Below are 21,897 nucleotides of genomic sequence, written 5' to 3' on the forward strand. Positions count from 1 at the left end.
ATGACAAATTCCACTCATTAAAAAAACATTTAAAAGCTTACTACGTTATAAAATATGAGATCAGGTTTTTATTATGGAAATTTTGCAACTAATTTTCATTATTTGAGGTATTGGGGGTGGGGGTGGGGACTAATCTTTGCATAGATAAAAGGATCTCAAAAGAAAAATGAGTACCAAGTTCACTTGGGGACTAAACATTGGGGGTCCTGAGATAAGCTGACCACATGTCCAGGGCATATGCTGACGCACTCTGGGGCCCAAGGTCAAGAAAGCAGAATTCAGGCCACTGCAAACCGTGGCCCCCTAGAGCTATTGCGTCACTGAGTTTAGTTTTATTTCTTGGATGGGCTGCAAACTAGTGTGAATTCTATGCCTATTTTTGCGCCTAAATATTAAAAGTACAATTTTATCTATTCAGTTCCCAGTGACAAAATAAATTGACTGTATAGGGATTTTGTGTGTGTGTGTGTGTGTGTCCAAACATTGTTTATGTATAATAGCACAGCATAAATCTCTTTTCCCTGAAAAGTTAAAGAAGCATCTCACTATATGCGAATAACTTTTGTATTCTTTCTCTCTACTTCTTTTTTAATAATTAACTACCCAACAATTAATTTGGACATTGAGATTTCATTATGCTGTCCCTTTCTGAAGTGAGGACAAACTGAAAAAATGTCATGTTTAATTTTGATCTCATGTTTGCTTTTTTTAATCATTTCGAAGTGAAATAGATTGCTATTATACACTAGTCATCAAAATTAAACTTGTAAAATTATAAATAAGCAACAATAAGGTATTTCTTTCATCTTCTTGCCATGCCTTTGTGGTGTGGTGGTCTGCACGCTGGGCACGTATTCCAGAGGTCTGCGGTTCGATTCCTGGCGAAGGCATTGCTGCTCACTTTTCATCTCTCCTGCTTCAAAAATATCCTTTCTTTAATAATAATAATAAAAAAATCCTTGTATTATCAGATATGGCCAAAACAGGTGAAGCCAAATTCAAATTGGTCATGAAAATTTCAGACAAAAAAAGTGAATATTAAACCAATCCGACAACAGTTGAGAGATAGAAATTTCTCATCTTATCCCACTAAAGCCTAGCAGCAGAATGCAGGTTCACAACATGTGAACCTGTGAACCACCTAAGAACGACTCCGCACTACTGTTTTTGTTTTTTAATACAGGGATTTTGCTGTGTTCTCTTTAGAGAACTAGTTTTTAAGAGGAAATCTGGATATCGTCATTAAATTATGAACTTCTGTCACAACAAAGCAATTCGAAGAACTAAATTCTTTCATCTTTTTTGCCTTTTGTGGCGAGAATTCTCTTCGTCTTCGCAGTCGTATAAGGTATTTCTTTCACCTTCTTCGCATGCCTTTGTGGTGTGGTGGTCTGCACGCTGAGCACGTATTCCAAAGGTCCGCGGTTCGAGTCCCAGGGAGCGTTGCTAATTTTTCATCTTTCTGCTTCCAAAAATACCTAATGTCTCTACAGTGGCTCCTGAACTAAAAGGGTGGTGGATGATGACTCTCCACACCCAGGATTTGGTGCTTGGGTTCCCTAGAAGCCCCAGTCGCTCTTTAAGAGGGGGAGTATATAAGGTATTTCTCCCACCTTCTTGACATGCCTTCGTGGTGTGCTTGTTTGCACGCTTGTTTCAGAGGTCTGCGGTTCGATTCTCACGAAAACATTGCTAATTTTTCGTGACCCCTGCTTCCGATTAACGTATTGTCTGTACACAACAATGTTGTTAAAAGCAAAAAACATACTGTAAATAATGTAAGAAAACATCATTAGAAATGAATGAAGTTGATGAGAATAATAACAATAACTTGAAAATAATGATAAGAATAGTAACAAAAAGAACTAAAAAAATGTCATATAGTTCACATATACTATTGTGAATAAAAAGAAATCCCAGATTATTATACTAATGAGAATAGAAAGAATTCAAGTGATATGGCATTATGTACTGTCTGTGTTATTATCCCATAGTATTTTTTTTCCTTTTTGTATTTTCCATAGATAGTTTTGTTTTATGATGATAGTTTATGGTTATAATTTTTCTATCATTCTAAAATAAACCAATTTTTTTAGATGTCCTGCTTAGTCACAAATTTAATTAACCTATCTCCCAGTTAATAGACAGTTGACTGTATCCCTAACAGAATTAGTCCAGTTCATAAGCCGTAAGTGTTTCAGTATTTCACTGGAAATGCTCCTCTTATTGAAACTTTGTTTCCCTTTTGTTGCTCCTTTACAAGTTTTGGTTTCCTTTGTTCGTACCATTCACTTATAGAACAAAGTGGCAATGCATGGTTTCAAAAGCAATCTTAGAATTTAAACATGTGCTCAATGTGTATGAATATTGGTTACGATTTCATTTACTCATCAGATGTTGAGCAAGATGATGGCATTCCTTATTGAAAACTTGCTCAATGTTTTTGAAAGCAAAGCCAACATATTCTAATTTGCATTCTAAATAAATTATAATATATTTGTGTAAATAAGAATTTTGATTTGTCAATTGTATAATTCTGATATTACTGTTTCTTAAATGAATTTACAAGTAGTGATTATTCATTGAGTTTTTAACATTGAAATTAATGATCTCAGCAAGAAAGTAGATGGTATAAAGTTGATGTATTAAGTATTTTAGGCACTTTAATAAGACTTTTAATGAGTACCATTGCTACTTAGAAACACTTCAAAAGTCTTAATAATTGATAAGGTGCAGTTCTGTAAATAATTTTTAAACAAGATTTTATTATTTTATTACACTAATGCTATATATTTAGTTTCAATATTTATTTTGAAATAAGTTTTCTTTGTGTTATTATATAACCATGCAGTGCTTGTTTTAATCCTTCCTCATTTAGAAGATCACTTTCTCTATGTTCATATTGACATTTTTAAATGTTTTCTGTAAGGAAAACTTTTAAAAAAATTTTCTTTCTTTTTTTCAGTTGATGCCCAACCATTCTATATACTTAAAAAACCTGCTATAGATGTAAGTTTTCATTGTATGTAATCTGTGAATTTAATCATTCTGTCAAATTTTATTTTATATAATAAAAAGTTATTGCTTTTTGCAGTAGCAAAATTTGTTTGATTCAGAGAAATGCATGTGTGCATTAAGTACTGAGTGGGAATTAAACAAGTTCTTTGGTAAATGTTTATGGGTTGACTTTTAAAATATGTGTTAATTATATAGTGCTGGAAGCTCTTGACAAAGATACCAAAATTAATTATTTAACATGTTTCATATTTTTTAAATTGCTATTTCAGAAGTTTATAATACAAAATCTTCTGTAATAGCTATTCCCTAAATATGTTTCTTCTTTAAAAATTTGAAATATAGTAATTATGCAAATAGTTAAAATTTGGGGGGGGGGATAATAATATAAGTAAATAAATAATCTGAAGAGGGGTTTTTTTTATTACATGCCAATCTGAATCTGATTTTTACTTTTGTTTTGTTGATATACATTAAATATTTGAAATTAGTTGTCATATATTACTCATAGACTTTGTTTGCATTGGCTGAATATAGAGGCATAGATCAAGTACTTAATATCTTGTAGATCAATATTCTAAAAAGTGTAGTTTATTGAACAAAAGTAAAATACAAATGTATCATTCTTCAACATAGCCTCCCTGATGTTCAGCACTTCCTCCGGCACACAAGAAGTGCATGGATTCATCTGGAAAAAATTTGTGTGGTTGTGTGCACAGCCATTCTTTCATCCCATGGTGAACCTCTTCATCAGAAGAAAATTTCTTTCCTCTTTGAGTGGTCCAAATAATTTGTAATCACTTGGGTTGAGGTCTGATTAGTATGGTGGAGGTGGAAGAGTATCAAAGTGAAGCTCAATGATGGTTGCAACTGTTGAAATATGACATACTGGTGATTGTGTTTTCCCTAGGCATGTAGTGTTCCCAAAAAATGCCTCGTTCATCCTAAAAGAGAATCAGCATAATCTTTCTTCTGCACCCGGAACTTCTTGGTTTTAGGCGATGAGAAATGACGCCATTCCTTCCTCACTCTGTTGGTTTTGGGTTGGTGTTAGTGGACACAGTTTTTGACCCCTGTAATGATTCTTACAAGGAAGCCATCACCTTCTGCTTCAAAGTGCCACAAAAATTCTTCAAATTTCAAACATCTATGCATTACTCTTTCAGTTCTGAAGTGAGATGCTATGGCAGACACTTTGCGAAACTTGAGCACATCATGAGTAATGCGATGTGCTGAGCCAAGACTAATGTTCAGAACTGCTGCTATTTCATCTGTCACGCAGCGATTGTCTATTATGATGGTTTCACCTGTTGCAATAAACTCTGGCTCACAGAGTTGTGAACCTGACCTTGAAGAGGAGCATATGCAACGGAAGTCGCAGAGTTTTTGAACTTCCTACTCCTTGTACACTTGGTACAGTGATAAACATGTCTGATCATACTGGACTTTCATTCACTGATGAATTTTAATAGGTTTCATACCATCACTGCTCAGAAAAGATATGACAGGACATTGTTCTACACTGCATGTCACAAGTAGGGCAGCCATTTTAAAATGGTATTCTGGCCATATTTTGCTTGCCTGCAATATGCTGCCACCTTTAAGTTCAATGCATTGGTAACTGTACTACCAAATTACAGAACCAATGGTGCTGGAAAGGGAATTTTTATTACTATTTAATGTGAATATTTTATAAATTTTGATTGAAAATTATTAGATATCAAATGTTTTTCTAAATTATGTTTTCTAAATGTATGTATGTGTGTTTGTGCATGTGTGCATGTAATGAAGCAGCCTTAAATGTAATGATGTAGAAATTTTGGTAGCATAGATATGTAGAAATGCTGCATTTCGTAGATATTGACAAGGTTCGTAGCGGTCCTTGCTTTTAGTGTTTTTTTAATGCTTTTTTAATGAACGCACATTTTTCCCCGTACCAAAGCTGAAACTAAATAAACAACTTTTCTTCCTTATAATAAATGCAACGTCAGATGGTGAATCATACTCCCGGAAATTGCTTTCCCCCCTTTCTCTGCGTTAACGTAACCTATGGTGCATGCGAGAATACAGACAGGTGCACGTTGTTCTATTGGTCAAAGAAATGAGAAAACGGTAGAAAATTCCAGTACATTCGGTATTCTTTTACCTCCTGCCCAAATACTACACACGTTTGAATTTCTATCAAGATTTTAATAATTTGCATTCTTGTTCCGCGTGTTCAGTTCATATTTGTGTTTATTATGATCGTTATGCTTGTACTATGAGCATATGTATGAATATTTATAATAATATAGTTGTAGTAACTTCTGAAGTATAGATCAACTTCCAAAAATGGTGTGTTTTTACACAGATTAGCTTTCTAAGGAATAATATTCGGAATGGCTTAAATAAAAGAAAAGTAATCGAATAGGTTTTTTCTTTTTCCCCCAATACATTATACAGTACGGAGGCTGAGAGGTTCTCCCCTTTCTCTGCAAAATCTCTAATATTGAAGCAGTGGGTTTTTTTTTTTTTGTCGCGGTCCAATTTGGATTAAATAGGACTAAAAGTTTTGCGATCAACCCAACCCAAGCGAAATTTGATTCTATTCCGGAAATTTAACGCAGTCTGTTGAAAATTAGAATCAAAAACACCCCAGATTAGTAAGTCTCTTTCTTTTCCTTTATTTAGTTCTTTATTCTCCGAATACCAGCAGCTGTTGATTTCGATTGTGTAATGGAAGAATTATGCTGCACGTATTGCGCAATAACGTTTGCGGTATTTTGCAGAGATAATTATTTTTGATGCTTAGTCTGAGATTTGTTTATGAACACTTAAAAGAGTTTTACTGTGCTTTCTAAGCAGAACATTTGTCAGTTCCGTTAGTCTATTTTTATATGATGCACATATCGAAATGTCAAAATCATTCATTTAGCCGAGAAATCTAAAGAACGGCTAATCTTGACATAGTCTCCCCCACTCCTCTTTTTCCAGTTACTATCCGGAATATTCGGCAATTTCCGAGTATGCGGGTTAGTTAAGCTTTTACTGTTAAAAGATGACTGCAGGAAGCAATTTCCCGTCTTCTGATTTCAGAAATGTGACTCTTTTTTACTTAAATTACTTTGCTTGGAATATATGTTAAGGGAAAACTGTTATGCAATGAAAATTTAGAAAATGTTCAGAATTTTGATTTAAGTTATTTAAATATTAATATGAGTGGTAAAATAAATTGTATTTATTATTAGGTGCCAAACAGCTTATTATATATTAATATGGCTTATTATTATTTATTTTCTATATTTTGAACTGAAATTTCATCATTAAATCTTTTAATATAGTTTATGCATAGTTTTTTTTTCCCTCATTGTAAACTAATTCTGTAAATTGAATTGCCATTTAAAATTTAAAAAAAAAATATATATTTGTTTTCCATGGTTGACATAATGCTCATTCTCTTAATAAATATTGCATTGCTCGTATTTTAAATTACAAGTTTAATTTTTCTTTTAAGGTTATGCAGTTCTGTATAATGTAATTAGACAGATGCTTATTTTTTCCCTAAAATGTGCTTGAAAAGTGCTTATAGGTGCTTATTTTTTTAACTAAAATGTGGCTACGAACCCTGTATTGATCCATAATCAAGAGCAACTTGACAGCCAAGGCAGATTAAATATTCATCTTTATTTCAATAAACATGTTCCAGCCATAAACAACTGGGCCCCATAATTTGTGCCTATTTCAAAATGTTTGTATTTTGGACATTTTGAGTAGCTTTTCGAAAAAAAGAGAAACAGCAGTCTATCTAGGCCAAAGTGCAAAAAAAAGTGTGTTCAGGATGGAATATTAATTCAAAATGAGGCAGTTTCAATTCTCGATGCATTTGATTGAAATAATTAATACTGTTGTAAAATTATTATTGGCTGTTTGAGTTTTTAATTCCATTTATATCATCAGTATTGTGTAAGAGTCTTATGACATGGATTAGTCTCAAAATGATCCAGTGCTGAAAAAGATTACTATTTTTAGAATAGAGAAGGGAAATAAACAAATTAAAAGCAAGTATTAAGTGGCTATTGCTAATTTAAATTCTACTTTATATTTGTATTTGTTTTACATATATCTTATGTATTAATGTGCATTAAAAGTCTGTGAATGAATCTAATGTTTCAAGTAAGACTGTACCATATGTATATTGTCTTAACATTTTGCTTCACTGAAAAATTCATTGCATAAAGAGCAGATAGTAATATTATGTTGTATTGAAAATGTATGTTATTTGTTATATGGGATGTTCAGGAAATCTGGAGTTACTTCTAAACTTTTTTGTATCATAAATTAGCTTTAAACACTTACACACAACCCCTTTCCTATTTTAAATGCCTTGCCATGTAACAGTTTTAATCTCATTCATGGAGTAATAAATATAGAGTAATAAAGTTTCTTTTTGTGATACTTCTAATGAAAGCACCTGGCAACCTTGATGATGCCTAAAAATATTGCAGCTGTGGAAGAATAAGTGAAAGTAGATTATGATGTCATATATTTTGAAATAGAAATTTTAAAAATAAGTTTGAAGGGTGTTAATATAATATCCTTCATCATAAACTGAACAAAGACTATTTATGTTAGTTGATCTAATGAACAGCTAAATGCTTACAAATAGCATCATTTAATGCTAAAAATATGATGAAGAGAAAGAGCATGCAATGCAGAATTTTTTGCTTATTTGTTTCTGGTACAATTTGCTTAATATTAAAACTGCTGCTTTATGCAAGAACATATGTTACAACTGTTTTATTACCAGTAAGTTTTTATTTATGATAAATCAGTGTCTTGTTTTAAATTTAGATATTTTTTGTTTTTGTTAGATGTTGCTAATTTAAATTACATTTCTTCTTTAACTTAAAAATTATATTATCATGTTATTCAGTAGTACGATTAATGATGGGTGAAAATAATTTGGAAAATGAATCCTTTTTAGGAAAATAGTCACAGAACTCCTTCAAAAGTTAAAGAACCAAAGAAGTTTAAAAGCAGTACATTAAGTATTGATGACTTTTATGAAAATGTCAGGTACTGGTAACAATTTTAGTCTTCCTATTTAATTTTTATATCCTCTGTTTTTAAAATAGAAAATGCTGCATTCATTTCTCTTATTATAATCCTTTTATGGACAAAATGTAAAAAAGGAATTCTCAAACTTAATTTAATCAAGAGCCTTAGAAAAATCTAAATGTAGAAAATTTATGTGAGCAAGTTTATTGTTCAAGATACATAGCCAAAGATAGTTTTTAATTTCAGATCAGCAGTGATCCTATTATGGTCTACATATTTTTTGGCTGATTAGTTGCATGTTATTATTTCCTAGTATAAAACAGTATCTTCACCCATTACCCCCCTCAGGGGCTCACTTTTGTGAGTATGGGTGTGTCAATCCCGAGGTACCCTAGCCCTTCAGGGGATCATCTTCTTGGTGAGACGGGTGTCACAATCCTGGAGCCCCAGTGATCTATCCACTTTTCCGTCTCCTCTCCTCTGACCTGATACTTTTTTCCTTCCATTCTCCCTTGTGGTTTTCCTCTTCGGAGTTTAGGGCTCATCACGAGAAACTGGAACAACCCTTGTATCTAATTTTCGAGCTATGGGAAAACTGCCCACATGTTTGCCGTGCCTGGAGACCCGTGTCGCTGAAAGGAGGGTCCTGGTAGTTGAGGGGCGAGGTACTGTCCCCAACATACTGCTTTGGCCTCTGCTTCAGCTAAACGGGAGGCACCTCAGTTGTCCTCACAGGTGTCAATCGGCTGGTCACTAATCCTTGTGTCAGTGGCTTGGGGATAAGCTCTCGGGAGTACTGCTTTCGGGAAAGCCGACTGTGGGGCTTCAGTTTGTGTATAGGTCCAGCTACCCCTAACACAGGAATCTGTGTTCCCTTGTTGGGCTCCGAGGTGGGTGGGGCCATCGGACCCGAATCTATTCTCTTTCAAATATGGCTAATTCACACATATTTTTAATCAAAGACTTTGCAGTCAGTCCTGTCACTACAAGCACCAATTCTGAAAAACCTACTGCTAAAAAAGTACATACCGATGCAAATGCAAATGGCCCTAACAATTGCCCCCGTTTCGTTGTAGTCTCAAGTCCTTCTGGTGAAATTCAAAATCTATCTCTATTTGTAATTCAGAAGTATGTTCATTCTTCCATTGGTGAGCCAATAAACATAAAGCATCTCCAATCTTGAGATTTGCTTATCGATACAATTTTGGCTATACAGTCTGCCTCCCTCCTACGACTAGCCAAGCTAGGACAAATTGATATAACAGTATCAGCATATAAAACACTTAAGATTTGTAGAGGTGTAATCTCGGAAGTCGACCTTCTGTCTGTTTCTGAAGAAGAGTTCGTTTCCGAGCTAGCCGATCAAAATATCAGTGCTGCCAGGCGGATCAAGATGCGTAAGGAAGGTCAGTTGATTGACACGAAACATGTGATCCTGACCTTCAAATCACCTGATTTGCCTAAGAATATTAAGGCTGGATATCTCAATTGTCCTGTACGACCATACATTCCAGCCCCTATGCGATGCTTCAAATGCCAGCGTTATGGCCATTCCAAGATGTCATGTCGTGGCCACCTGACATGTGCTCAATGCTCGTCAGTTGGTCATGATAGCGATAATTGCACAGCTGCCGCATTGTGTATAAATTGCAAGGGTGATCATCCAGCATTTTCTTGTTTCTGTCCGAAATGGAAATCAGAAAAGGAAGTCCAGACTATAAAAGTTTCTAGGAACATTTCATATGCCAAAGCCAGGAGACTAGTTCAAAGCACACAGCCTCAATCAAACAAATCATATGCCAGTATCGTCAAATCAACACGTACTATAACCACCCAAACTTCAATCAGTACACAGACTCCACCAAATAAATCCCAGCAGCCTGCAAGCAAGAAAAAGGAAAACCCAACACATGTCATACAAAGTAAAGAAATAGCAATCCAGAGCAAACCCAAAACTGTGCCTCCAAAAATAGTAACCAAAAATAGAAACCCCAGCAATAGTTCTGTAGATGGAATGATTTCTGAATCTCTAGATTCAGATAGTATGGAAGTGGAGGAGAGATTGGAAGTTCCCGAATATCTGCTTCTGCGGAAAACTAAAAAGCAACACAGAAAGAACAAACATCAATTATAATGGCCACCCTCGTCTCATGAAACTGTCGTTGTTTCCACCGAAATTTCCTTGACATCAAAGCTATGATCAATGCTTATCATTCTGTGTGCTTGGCAATACAAGAGACAAATCTGAAACCAGATCAACATGCAAAACTTTGGAGGTTTTCTCTCGTTAGGAAGGATAACCTTGCAGGTGAGCATGCCAGTGGAGGTGTCACCTCACTGGACTATTCCTCAAGTTCCTTTCCTTTGACAACATCTCTTCAAGTTGTCGCTGTACAAGTAAATTTTCATATTGTAGTTTCAGTCATTTCTCTTTATTTGCCTCCTAATGAACACATTGATCTGTGGGATTTAAATGACCTTGTGGCTCAGCTGCCTGAGCCTTTTATCATAATGGGTGATTTTAAGGACCATAGTCCGTTGTGGGGAAGCAAAAACACCAATTCACAAGGAAGACAAATTGAGCAGGTAATTGAAGACTGTCTCCTGAATAATGGCAGGACACTTACTTCCATGAACCTACAAGGACATTCCACGCTCTTGATCTAGCCATCTGTTCACCATCTCTATTGCAATTTTAGTGTTGGAAGTGATCTGTACAATAGCGATCATTATCCCATTCTTTTATCTCTTGCACGAAGAGGAGCGAACCCCATGTCGAGACTCCCTCAGTTCATGCTGGATAGGGCAGACTGGGAACTCTTCTCTTCCTCTGCAGAGCTCACACAGAAAATGGTAGAAAATGTGCTTATCGATGATGCAGTGGAAGCAGTTACAACTGCTATTACTCAGACAGCTATGCCCTTCATTCCTCGAAAATCAGGAAAAATAATAAAATATTCGAAACCATGGTGGAATTGTGACTGTCATGAGGCACTGAAAAAACAGAAAAAAGCATGGGGTATTTTTCGTAGATACCCTACTCTGTGAAACCTTATGGCATTTAAAAAAGCCAAAGCAAAGGCACAAAAAGTAAGAAGGAAGAGCCAGAGGGATTCCTGGATTTCATATGTGTCATCAATAATATCCTCTATGCCTAGTAAGCGAGTTTGGGAGAGAGTTAGGGAAACATGTGGAATATATAAAGACCACTCGCTTTCCTTTTTGGAAAAGATGGCCAAGTGATTAGCTCTATAGAAGAAATTGCGAATACTATTGGTGAGACATATGCTGCCGTTTCTTCCAGCAGAAACTATTCACCTGCATTTCTCTCTATCAAGCAGCGCTCTGAAATGTATCCCATTGCATTCAACTCTACCATATCTGAGTCTTATAATAGAGACTTTACTATGAATGAATTAAGGAAAGCTTCGTTACAAACACATTGGTCTTCTCCGGGTCTCGACGGCGTGAATTACGAAATGCTAAAGCATCTGTCCTATAAGTCACTGAATTCCCTTCTCACTCTTTACTATAGAGTGTGGAAGGAGTGTACTTTTCCCAGTGCCTGGAGGAAAGCTATTGTAATTCCTATTGCTAAGCCGGGGAAAGATCCAAGGAATCCCTCCAACTATCAGCCAATTGCCCTTACGAGTTGCCTAAGCAAGCTGTTTGAAAAAATGATAAACAGCCACCTAGTCTACTTCTTGGAAAAGAATAATATTATATCGCCTTAGCAAAGTGGTTTTCGAAAGAGGAGAACAACCGTAGATAGCATGCTCCTCTTAGAGACATCCATTCGAAAAGCTTTTGTAAGAAGAAGTCACCTTGTCTCGGTATTCTTTGACATTGAGAAAGCTTATGATAAGGCATGGAGATATGGTATACTTCGGGATCTTCACGAGAGTGGCTTGCGCAGCAACCTACCAATTTTCATTCAGAATTTCGAACACTAGAACTTTTCAAGTAAGGATTGGCTGTGTATCATTGGATGTTTTTGAACGGGAAGAGGGTGTGCCTCAAGGCACTGTGCTTAGTGTAACCCTGTTCAGTTTAAAAATAAACTCTGTATTAAAAGAACTTCCTCCCACCATCTTGGGATCTCTTTATGTTGATGATCTACAGATTAGCTGTCGAGGGGCAGACATGAGATACATAGAGAGGCAATTGCAGATGGCTCTGAATAAGATCCAAGAATGGTCAGACAAACAGGGATTTACATTTTTGAAACAGAAAACTGTGCGTGCACTTTTGTAGGAAGCGAGGTCTCCATCCTGAGCCTGAGTTATATCTGAAGGGTACAATTATTCCAGTTGCGCCTGAAGTAAAATTTTTAGGGGTGATGTTTGACTGAAAGTTGATTTTCTTTTCTCATGTTTTAAACCTGAGAAAGAAGTGTTTAAAAACTCTAAATATTTTAAAAGTGTTGGTGAACACCTCCTGGGGTGTAGAGCGTTGCTCTATGCTTCACATTTACAGAGTGCTTGTCCGCTCTAAACTGGACTATGGCTCAGTTGTTTACAGATCCACTCGGTCACCAGTATTGTTAAAACTAGATCCTGTGAATTTGTTCAGGAGCTTTCAGAACTTCTCCTGTCCAGAGCCTGTATGTTTGTTGATCCTTTTGCAATATTTTAATATTATATCTCGACCTGAGCATCCCAATAAGCTGTGCTTACTTGATAATGTGTGTAACACGTCCATCCTGTGTGCCTACCTTTCCTTTAAGAGTTCGGCCTGTCATTGAGGAACTTTCCCTCTCTGATATGCGCCCCCAAGCAGTGCAGAATTTTAAAATCCCACCTTGGGAAAATGCACGGATTCAGCTTCTTGATGTTTTCAAGCATTACATGAAGGCAAGCACTAACGAGATCATATACAGACAACTCTTTGCTGAGCATAGGCACAAATATAGCAGTTATTATCTGATATATACAGATGGATCCAAGTCAAATGATTATGTTGGGATGGTGTTTGTATTTCAAGATCACATAGAGGGCAGACGTTTGCACAATGGTTTCTCAGTCTTAACTTCTGAACTAACTGCAATCTATTATGGTCTTTTGTACATCTCAAAGCTGTGCCACAAGAAATTCATATTGTATACAGACTCGTATAGTGCGCTAAAAGCGTTAGAAGCTTTTTCTGATACTCAAAACTCTGTAATAGTGGATGTTCTGGAAATACATATAAACTTGACGAGTCGTGGATATGAAATCCTGTACTGCTGGGTTCCCAGACATGCAGGAATAAAGGGAAATGAGCTGGCGGATGTCACTGTGAAATCTGCTTTTGAACCATCGAGTCGCCTCATCCCTTTCAGAGATATCTGTTATGTGATCAAAGAAAAGATCCGGAAGAAGTGGCAGCAAATTTGGAATGTTCAGGTTGACAACAAGCCTAGAATAGTGTGTTGAGATTTTAGTAGAAATCGAAAGGAAAAAGTTCTTTTGGCTCGCCTCAGTATTGGTCACACTACAGTGACACATAACTATCTTCTAAAAGCTGAAAATCAGCCTATTTGTTTAAATTGTAATGTTTGTGTATCTGTCCGTCATATTTTAGTTGAGTGTCCAGGTTTTAATAATCTTCGTCAGAAATATTTTAATAGCTGTGACTTACCTCTTGACCGTTTAATCGGAAGAGAGGTCAATTGTAATTTATTTTATTATTTAAAAGAGACTGGCTTTTATTATCTAATATAATCTGGTTTGAAGATTGTGTATTGTATTTTAATGTGTGCTTTTAACTTGTGTTTATATGACTTCATCCTCTGGATTTGGTAAGCAATTTCAAAACATCCTTTATTCATGATTTCATCGACCTCGCGTTTGGCGCATAATAATCATTTTTGGTTTTGCGCCAAAAAAATCACACTTTTTTAGCAGTAGTTTGTCCCAACAGTCAATTCTAGGCTTTATAAAATATCATGTAAAGTTATTCAATAAAAATAAACTTTCTCAATGCTTTTTCTTGTTAAAGCAAAGTGTTTTAACATTCTGCAGGAGATATGGAGGACTTAAATATTTATACCTGTAATATTAGTAGCTTTTGCTTTTTGTTAATGTCTGATATTCTGTGATTATATTTTTTTTTTTCATCGCTATATAGTTAATAGTTTAAATCAAAGCAGAAAATATTATTTAATGAAAATTGTTTCATTTATACCATTAGATTATGTTCTAAGAGTAGTTTTTTCATCGCTATATAGTTAATAGTTAATTCAAAGCAGAAAATATTATCTAATGAAAATTGTTTCATTTATACCATTAGATTTTGTTCTAAGAGTATTTTAAATTTCATTATAGTTATAATTTCGAGAAGAGAACTAGCTTTCCACAAAAATGTTCTCAGCTTTTTTTTCCAAGTCGATGGTCAGATGGTAATATGTAAGTATATTTTCATGAGTTCGCATGTTAAAATTTCCTTTTAAAAGAAAGAATGCTATTCATTTAATCATTTGTTACTTGTATTATAATTCAATTATAAATATATCCCCCCTTCTCAATTTTTAGGTTGCTTTATCATTAGTAGGCCAAATTTGAGTTTGCAATCAATTTAATTAGCTATATTCGTATACAGATTTAATTTTAAAAAAAAGATATTTAGTTATGCAGCTATGAACGGATTTGTTTTGTACCGCTTTTTTTTTTTTTTTTTTTTGGCGGGGTGTTACTAATGTAGATTTGTTTTAAATTTTTGTTACCCTGAATGGTATCGGGGTTAGCGATGCTGGAAAAGATATGAATTTTTCTATGAGTATAGTGTCTGTGTGGTAAGAGGATACTTAAAAGTACTCTCAAATATTAATTAGATGGTAAGAGAAGAGGGGTGGGAGACTCTCACATTTGTCTCCTGGCATGAGTTCTATCAAATTTGGATCAGGATTGGATAGTGCAGTGGAACTATACCTGTGAAAACATTTGTTGAATTTCTGGTGTTCCACTTACTTCTTTCTGCAATGTTTCACTTTATGAAATCTCTCTGAAAAAGTCAGTTAAGATGCATATGGGCCATATTTTATTTGATTTTAATATGATTTTAGCCTAAAATTAATTATTTGGAACCAAAACTTTGAAAATTTGTGCCTGAAATATTGTATGATGTATTTCAGAGAAATTTCATTAAAAGAAGGCAATCAGTTGGTAGGCAGAAATACATCTGCCATGGGCTAAAGGGCCAAAATGGTTAAAAATTACAGAAAATCTTTTATTTTATTTTATTTTTATGAAATTCTTTTTGTGTTGAGTACTGATTTCAAAACGAGCAGTTCCAAATTACCTACTGATATCAACTTCTGTTAATAGCTGCCTTTTTTAGCCAGATGTAGAACTATAAATACAATTCAGTGTACTGTTAGCAACAGGAGGATGTATATCTGCTTCAGCTGTACGAAAAAAGCTTCAAATGAGAGAAGTATTAATGGAAGTTTTTTCATTTGATGTTTTCCCTAATACATTTATGCAGAGTAATTCAAATACTTTAATTGAATACATGCTATATGGAGCAGGTAATAGAGGAGTTTAGTAATGCTCACTAATGAATCCAAGTGCTCTACATAAAGGTGTTAGAATTATTAGAGCTGTGTGATGGTGGAAGGAACCTCATAATGAAACAACTTAGTTTAGCATTCTTGCGAAGGACACTTGCAAGGGGATCTGTAACTTAGTTTAGATAGGAATCTGATTACTCATAATAATCTGTTTTGTTGGTGGATTTCTGAATGCTGTAAGATGGCAAAATTTTTCACAATGCATGATAAATCATCTGCCGTTTTCCTAGAAAGTTACAGTTAGCCCACATCCTAAGGATCAGGGTATTTGGAAAGTACACTGGCCAGCTTGAGTAACTGATGAATTCATTTGAAGTGTTATGGCAGTGGTCTCAAACTAACCACCCACAGGCCACATTGCAATCCCTGAAGCAATTTTATGTGACCTGCAAAGACATTTCAATTATGAATACAGTATAACAAAGATTTCAAGATCTGAATTATTCGAAGTCCAAATTTACATTATTTTCCCATTACCATTAAAAACTAATGTGAATTATGCATCAGTAAATCTAATCAATAACTTGAGCTGATTCATTTACAGTGTGATAAAAATCTTGTTCCATAAATTTGAAGATACAGATTTTATTAGGTTTTATTAATATATTTGTACTTGTCCAAAAATAAGTGAGTTCTGATATGAATTTTTGCAATTAGAATAATTTCTTTGTTTGGGAGTACCTTTATATGTGAAGAGCTTTTCTTTGCTGTTGAAAATTAATTTTTAAAAAAATGATTGATCGATGACCATCTACAGTCTGTGATAATAGTAATTTCTCTCCAAGGCTACAAACTTTGTCAAAATCAAAATACTATCAAGTGTCAAGCTGTCGTAAGAAATAAGAGACATTTATAATTTATTACATATGTATTTTTATTTACGTGTGAAAAAAAAGTATAATAAATATGAGAATGAGACACAAGTTGTTATTTATTCTCAATTTTGTCCTACTTTTAAAATTTTCGCTGAAAAGTTAAAAAATCTTTTATAATTTCTTTCATTTCAATGATTATTTAAGTTAATGAGTAATTAAACATGTTGGAGTTATTTTAAATAAGCGTCAGTCTGAAAAATGTAAGATTTAGCTGTCAGTATATTTGTATTACAAAGTGTAACCAAAGAAAAATTATTTGAAGGTACCGACTTCAGATTTCAGGTAGAAAATAAGCATATGTTGAAATTTTTTCGCTCTACAATATTATTATTATTATTTGTGTATGATTTGAGCAAAATTTTAAATTTATTGATATATTTTAAATTTTGTTCAAATAAGATTCTGGCCCATCAGTTGTTTTCGGATTGTGCATGCAGCCTGTGAGCAATTTAAGTTTTGAGACCACTGCTTAATGGGACAGCTCTTTCTCTGGTTAAGAAGAAATAGCAACCGTGTTATCCAAAATCATTGAATGAACTGCAGTAGGATTTAAGGAATGAACTATTACCTTAATTGACTACATAGAGAATTGTCAGGCTTGCATTCATGTGAGGGATAGATATATTCCCTGTAAAAGTTCCTTTTGAATTACTTTTAAGAAAATTCTTGTCTTTTTTCATTTATTGTGTGATTTTTTTTAAATAGTTCTTTATATATACGAGGGTTGGAACTTTAATAGTGGCAACACAGCTGAAAAAAACGCTATGCAACAAAACCAAAGAATATCACGTATACCACGTGTGAACTACATACCTACCTTACCTCTCAGCAAAAAGACTCGTCCTGCCTACGTCACGCGCATGCAGAGTGACGCGAAGAACAGATTCTTGTATTAGCTCGCGGTCTAAAGTAAGTGTTGTCAGGATGTTTTTAAAACAAGAACAACGATGTTTAAAAATTGAATGTGCCAGAGGTCGTACAGCACGACAGTGTCATCAAGGGCTTCAAGAGGCTTGCGGGGAATCTGCATTGCCTTACAGAACCGTTGCAAGATGGGTGAAAGCATTCAGTGAAGGACGCCAAAAGGTGGCAGACATGCTGCGGCCAGGTCGTCCGAGTGTCAGCGATGCAGACGTGCAACCTGTTGCCGCACTAATGGACAGTAATCGTCACCAAACGATTCGTCAGCTGGCCGGACAAACACGATTAGCACATATGACTGTGCTGCACATTCTGAAGGAACGCCTGTCCATGAGAAAAATTGCTTCACGATGGGTTCCACATCAATTGACGGAAATGTAGAAATGGCTATGATACGATGCTGCCCGAACCCACCTGGAGCGCTATGAGTGCGAAGGAGATGCTTTTTTACGCCGTATCATTACGCTGGATGAGACTTGGGCCCAATCGTACCAGCCAGAACTGAAACGCCAATCAAACGAATGGCGTCACCACGGCGTTTGAAATTTCTTCAGAACCCCAGCAATGTGAATGTTATGGTGATTCTCGTGTACGACTGTGATGGTGTCATCCTAACGCATACCGTTTTCCCACAGCAGACCGTCACTGCGCAGTATTACTGCTCATTTTTGGAGCACAATCTCCGACCAGCTTTGAGAAAAAAACGGCGACACTTTCTGCAGAACACTCCTCTCATTTTGCATGACAATGCTCGACCGCATGCAGCGTAAGCTGTGACTGATTTGTTCAAGCGATGGGGCTGGGAAGTGCTTTATCATCCACCATACTCCCCAGATCTAAGCCCTTGTGACTATGACTTAATTCCTAAGATGAAGGAACCACTTCGTGGCACTCGCTTCCAAACTGTTCCTGAGATTCTTGCGGCAGTAGATCGGTCCATTCAAACTATCAACAAAACAGGCGCTGCTACAGGTATTCTGCGACTTCCACATCGTAGGAAACGGGTTGTACACAATGCTGGCGACTATATTGAAGGACTGTAAAACATGGTGACATGAATCACTTCTGTATCCCTTGTAAATAAATAGTTGCCACTATTAAAGTTCCAACCCTCGTACTTATATATATTTTCAAACGCATGTAAATAGTATCGATTTCTGTAATTAAGTGTATTATTTGTTTTTGTACTAATTTTACATTCATGTTGTCTTAAGAGTAACCTTAAAGGATATTTCTTCTGTAACTTCAGAAGGATAGTTAGTTTTTTGTACAATTAAAAAAAAAAAAAGAAGTAGAAGAAGAAGAAAAAAACATGTTGTATTAAACTTGGATAAAGTAGCTTAACTGTGTGAAAGAATTATTGTAAATAACTAAATGAAATCTAAATTGTATGTAGAAACTTTTATCTGATAGCTCGCTTTTTAGTATTAAATACCTTTCTGTGAATGGAACTGAGTTATTACTTATCATGTATGTAAATATGAAGATAGTTTTTATTATTTTCTGGTTATTTCAAGTAATGAACTTTATTACTATGAGATACAGTTTATAGTTAAGGAGTTCATGTTTTCCGTATTTATTATTTGCTATTTCATTTTTGTGCATTTCTTTCCATGTATGTTATTATTCAAGCAAATCAAATCATAATTTATTTCATATTTTGAAGAGATACTTGCTCTGTATATCTTTTTTTTCCCATGATAGTAATGAAGGAAATGAAATTAATACTTCCGACCTGCTTGGTTCACATGGTGGTCCTACTGAATTGGAAAGTATCAAGAGTAATGTATACTCGTAAGTCAATATTGCATAATATTTAATTTTTAGAAACTTTACATCATTCCAATTACAATTTGTAGTAAATACTCAAGTATATAATAGGCGTACTTTGTAAAAAAAAGGGGGCAAAAATAGTGAATCTTTCTGTAAAAAAAAGGGGGCAAAAATAGTGAATCTTTCTTGGGGATGACTTAAAAAATGAAATATTGGGTAGGTAATGGTTGTATATTTTTCTGTTCATGAAAGTTTTATGAGTAATGAGGTAATAATTTTTATATTACTAGCGAATTGGTTTTGGTGATGTGAAGTATTTCTAAATAAAAAAATATGCTTAAAATAAGGAAATTTATGCTGCAAAGCCTCATTTATTCAAACTAATAGGAGCAAGTCATTTCTGATAATACTTTTTTATTTAGTCCGTGATTGTCTTACTGTCATAAGTAGAAATGGTTAACATTTGAACATATCTTCAGTGTGAATATTATTTTGAATACATTTGTCTTAATAATATTTCTCTTTTAAACTTCGTATCATTTAATTATATGCATAATTGTTAAATCCTCATTTTATTGAATTCATTATTTTTAAATTATTAATGTCCTCTGATTGAAATTTGGAAAACACTAGGTGACAACTAACAGTATTAGGGTTTATTTAATTACAGAATTACAAAACCATCATACTATTTTTAAGAATCTCTGATACTTACTTCTGTTTTCAATAGTTTTTTCACTCGTAAAGAAATAGCCCATTTTAGACTTTTTAGGGGGGGGGAACAATCCTCAGAAGCCAAAATTTGTTTTTGCTTTATGTTGACCATTTTTAATAAACCGTAGCTACCAGTTCGTCTTCTTCTGTTAAATCATGAACCAAAATCATTTGAAGTTCCCACGAATGGATATCTGATCCAATATCCAATCATATTGTTTAGTGTTAAGTGATGGAAAATAAGAATTCAGTTTTTCTTTTAAATTTCCAACTGTTATTGTGTTTCATTTATGTAAGTACTAGCAGCTTCCCTGCCAGCCTTCGTCTGACTTTTAAAGGTACGAAAAAAAAATGGCTGAAGGGAACACCAAACGTTAAATTTAAAAACTGCATAGAATTTTACTCTGCAGAACAACTTCATAAAAACAAAGTTATTACGTATAACAAAATTACAATAAAATAAGCAATATTCCTTAATACAAATATTAATTATCCTAATAAATAAATTAACCAACTTCCCTTTGCAAAATCTTAAGAACTCAAATAGTATAAAGGGGATTAAAAACTTCGTTTCGTAAAAAAATCACTCAAAACTTTTAAATATCTCCAAAACGGTGAAAGGAGCAATAAATAACATAAAAGAATACAAAAAACAAAAAATTCTGAAAAGCAAAGTATAATTGATGATAATTTATCTTATATTTTCAAGGGGAAAAAATTACAATGAAATAAGCTATATCCCTTAATACAAATATTAATTATCCTAATAAAAAAAAATTAACCAACTTTCTGTTGAAGAAAAAAAATCAGCAAAACTTTTCAAAATCTTACAAATAGTGAAATAAGCAAAAAATAACATGGAAGAAACTCAAAACAAAAAATTCCACGCAGAATTTTACTCTGCAGAACAACTTTATCAAAAATAAGTAAAAAATAAAATAAATAAATAAATAAAAATGTATTATATATATAAAAAAATGACAATGAAATATGCCAATCTCTTTAAAACATTGACATAAGAAATAAGATGAAAAATTGTTGCCAAACCCATATTTCTAAAAGAATGAAACTATTCAAAATAATGAGATTTCATCAAAAATCTATCAACAATAAGAAAAGAAAATTGTTGCCAAAATCATATTTTTAAAGATGTGAGAAGTGTACTCGGAAACTTCATTTAAAAAAATCTTTAAAAATACAAAATATTATCATTTTTTCAAAATTCTTTTTGCAAAAGCAGTCGCAAGGATGAAAGTTTAAGGTGTCCAAAAATCAAAGAAAAATAAACTGTACATTTTTTAAAATAAACTTTTTTTAAAAAAATGCCGTTGAAAAGGTGTTAAGCTCCCTTTGTTAAATAAATTCGTATTTAATGGATTTATTGAAACGCGAAATTTATATAAGTTCGTAAAATAGCTAAGTGCCTACGTTTCATGATGATGTGAAAATGGAGTGTGTAGAGTAAAATCTCGCTTTCCTATAGCCCATTGTGTCTCAAAATGATGCGATTTCGTCACAAAACATAAAATTTTAAAAATTCTAATTCGAACTTCGAAAAAATCGCTTTGAGGTGCACTGGCTTTTGTCTAGATGCACCTATGTATGTACCAAATTTCGTAGCCGTGGGTCTATTAGCTTATGCGCAACGCGAATGAAAGACACACAGACAGACTCTTTCTTTTATTATATGTAGAGATTACTAATGGACACTTCCAAATTACTTACATTAGCTTTTCTTTTCTAATTCTATTGCTTTCTTTAAAATGCTTTCATTTTGTCAGTAGACATGAGACCTTTGAATGCTAATATTCAAAATATTGAGCTGCTGAAATAAATCAGGTTAATAGTGTAACTTGGAAATCCAAAATTCGCACTGAAGGAGGTTACAAAAATTTAATTGTTTCATCTCGTCAAAAAAAGGGGGGAGAAAGTTCTTGTCATAACTTGTGTACACAGGAAAGTACTCCTTTCACAGCTGCCTTTCCTCACCCTAATGTGTAAACGTGGTGACTG

General features: G+C 34.2%; 1 protein-coding gene across 5 annotated transcripts in view; it reads left to right on the plus strand.

Annotated features, from left to right (window-relative positions):
* LOC118203893 (uncharacterized) overlaps positions 1 to 21,897 on the plus strand; it is a 233,753-nt gene that overhangs the window by 136,505 nt on the left and 75,351 nt on the right. For all 5 annotated transcript variants that reach the window (XM_085813843.1, XM_085813842.1, XM_085813846.1 and 2 more), the window contains 4 exons: positions 2,966 to 3,009; positions 7,979 to 8,070; positions 14,358 to 14,438; positions 19,102 to 19,191. In XM_085813843.1, coding sequence (XP_085669969.1) covers positions 2,966 to 3,009; positions 7,979 to 8,070; positions 14,358 to 14,438; positions 19,102 to 19,191 — 307 coding nt within the window. The remainder of the gene's footprint in view (positions 1 to 2,965; positions 3,010 to 7,978; positions 8,071 to 14,357; positions 14,439 to 19,101; positions 19,192 to 21,897) is intronic.

Source organism: Stegodyphus dumicola, chromosome 3 (assembly GCF_044657685.1).
Source record: "Stegodyphus dumicola isolate Sdum_Otavi_A_Nest chromosome 3, ASM4465768v1".
In the NCBI taxonomy this organism is placed as follows: domain Eukaryota; kingdom Metazoa; phylum Arthropoda; class Arachnida; order Araneae; family Eresidae; genus Stegodyphus; species Stegodyphus dumicola.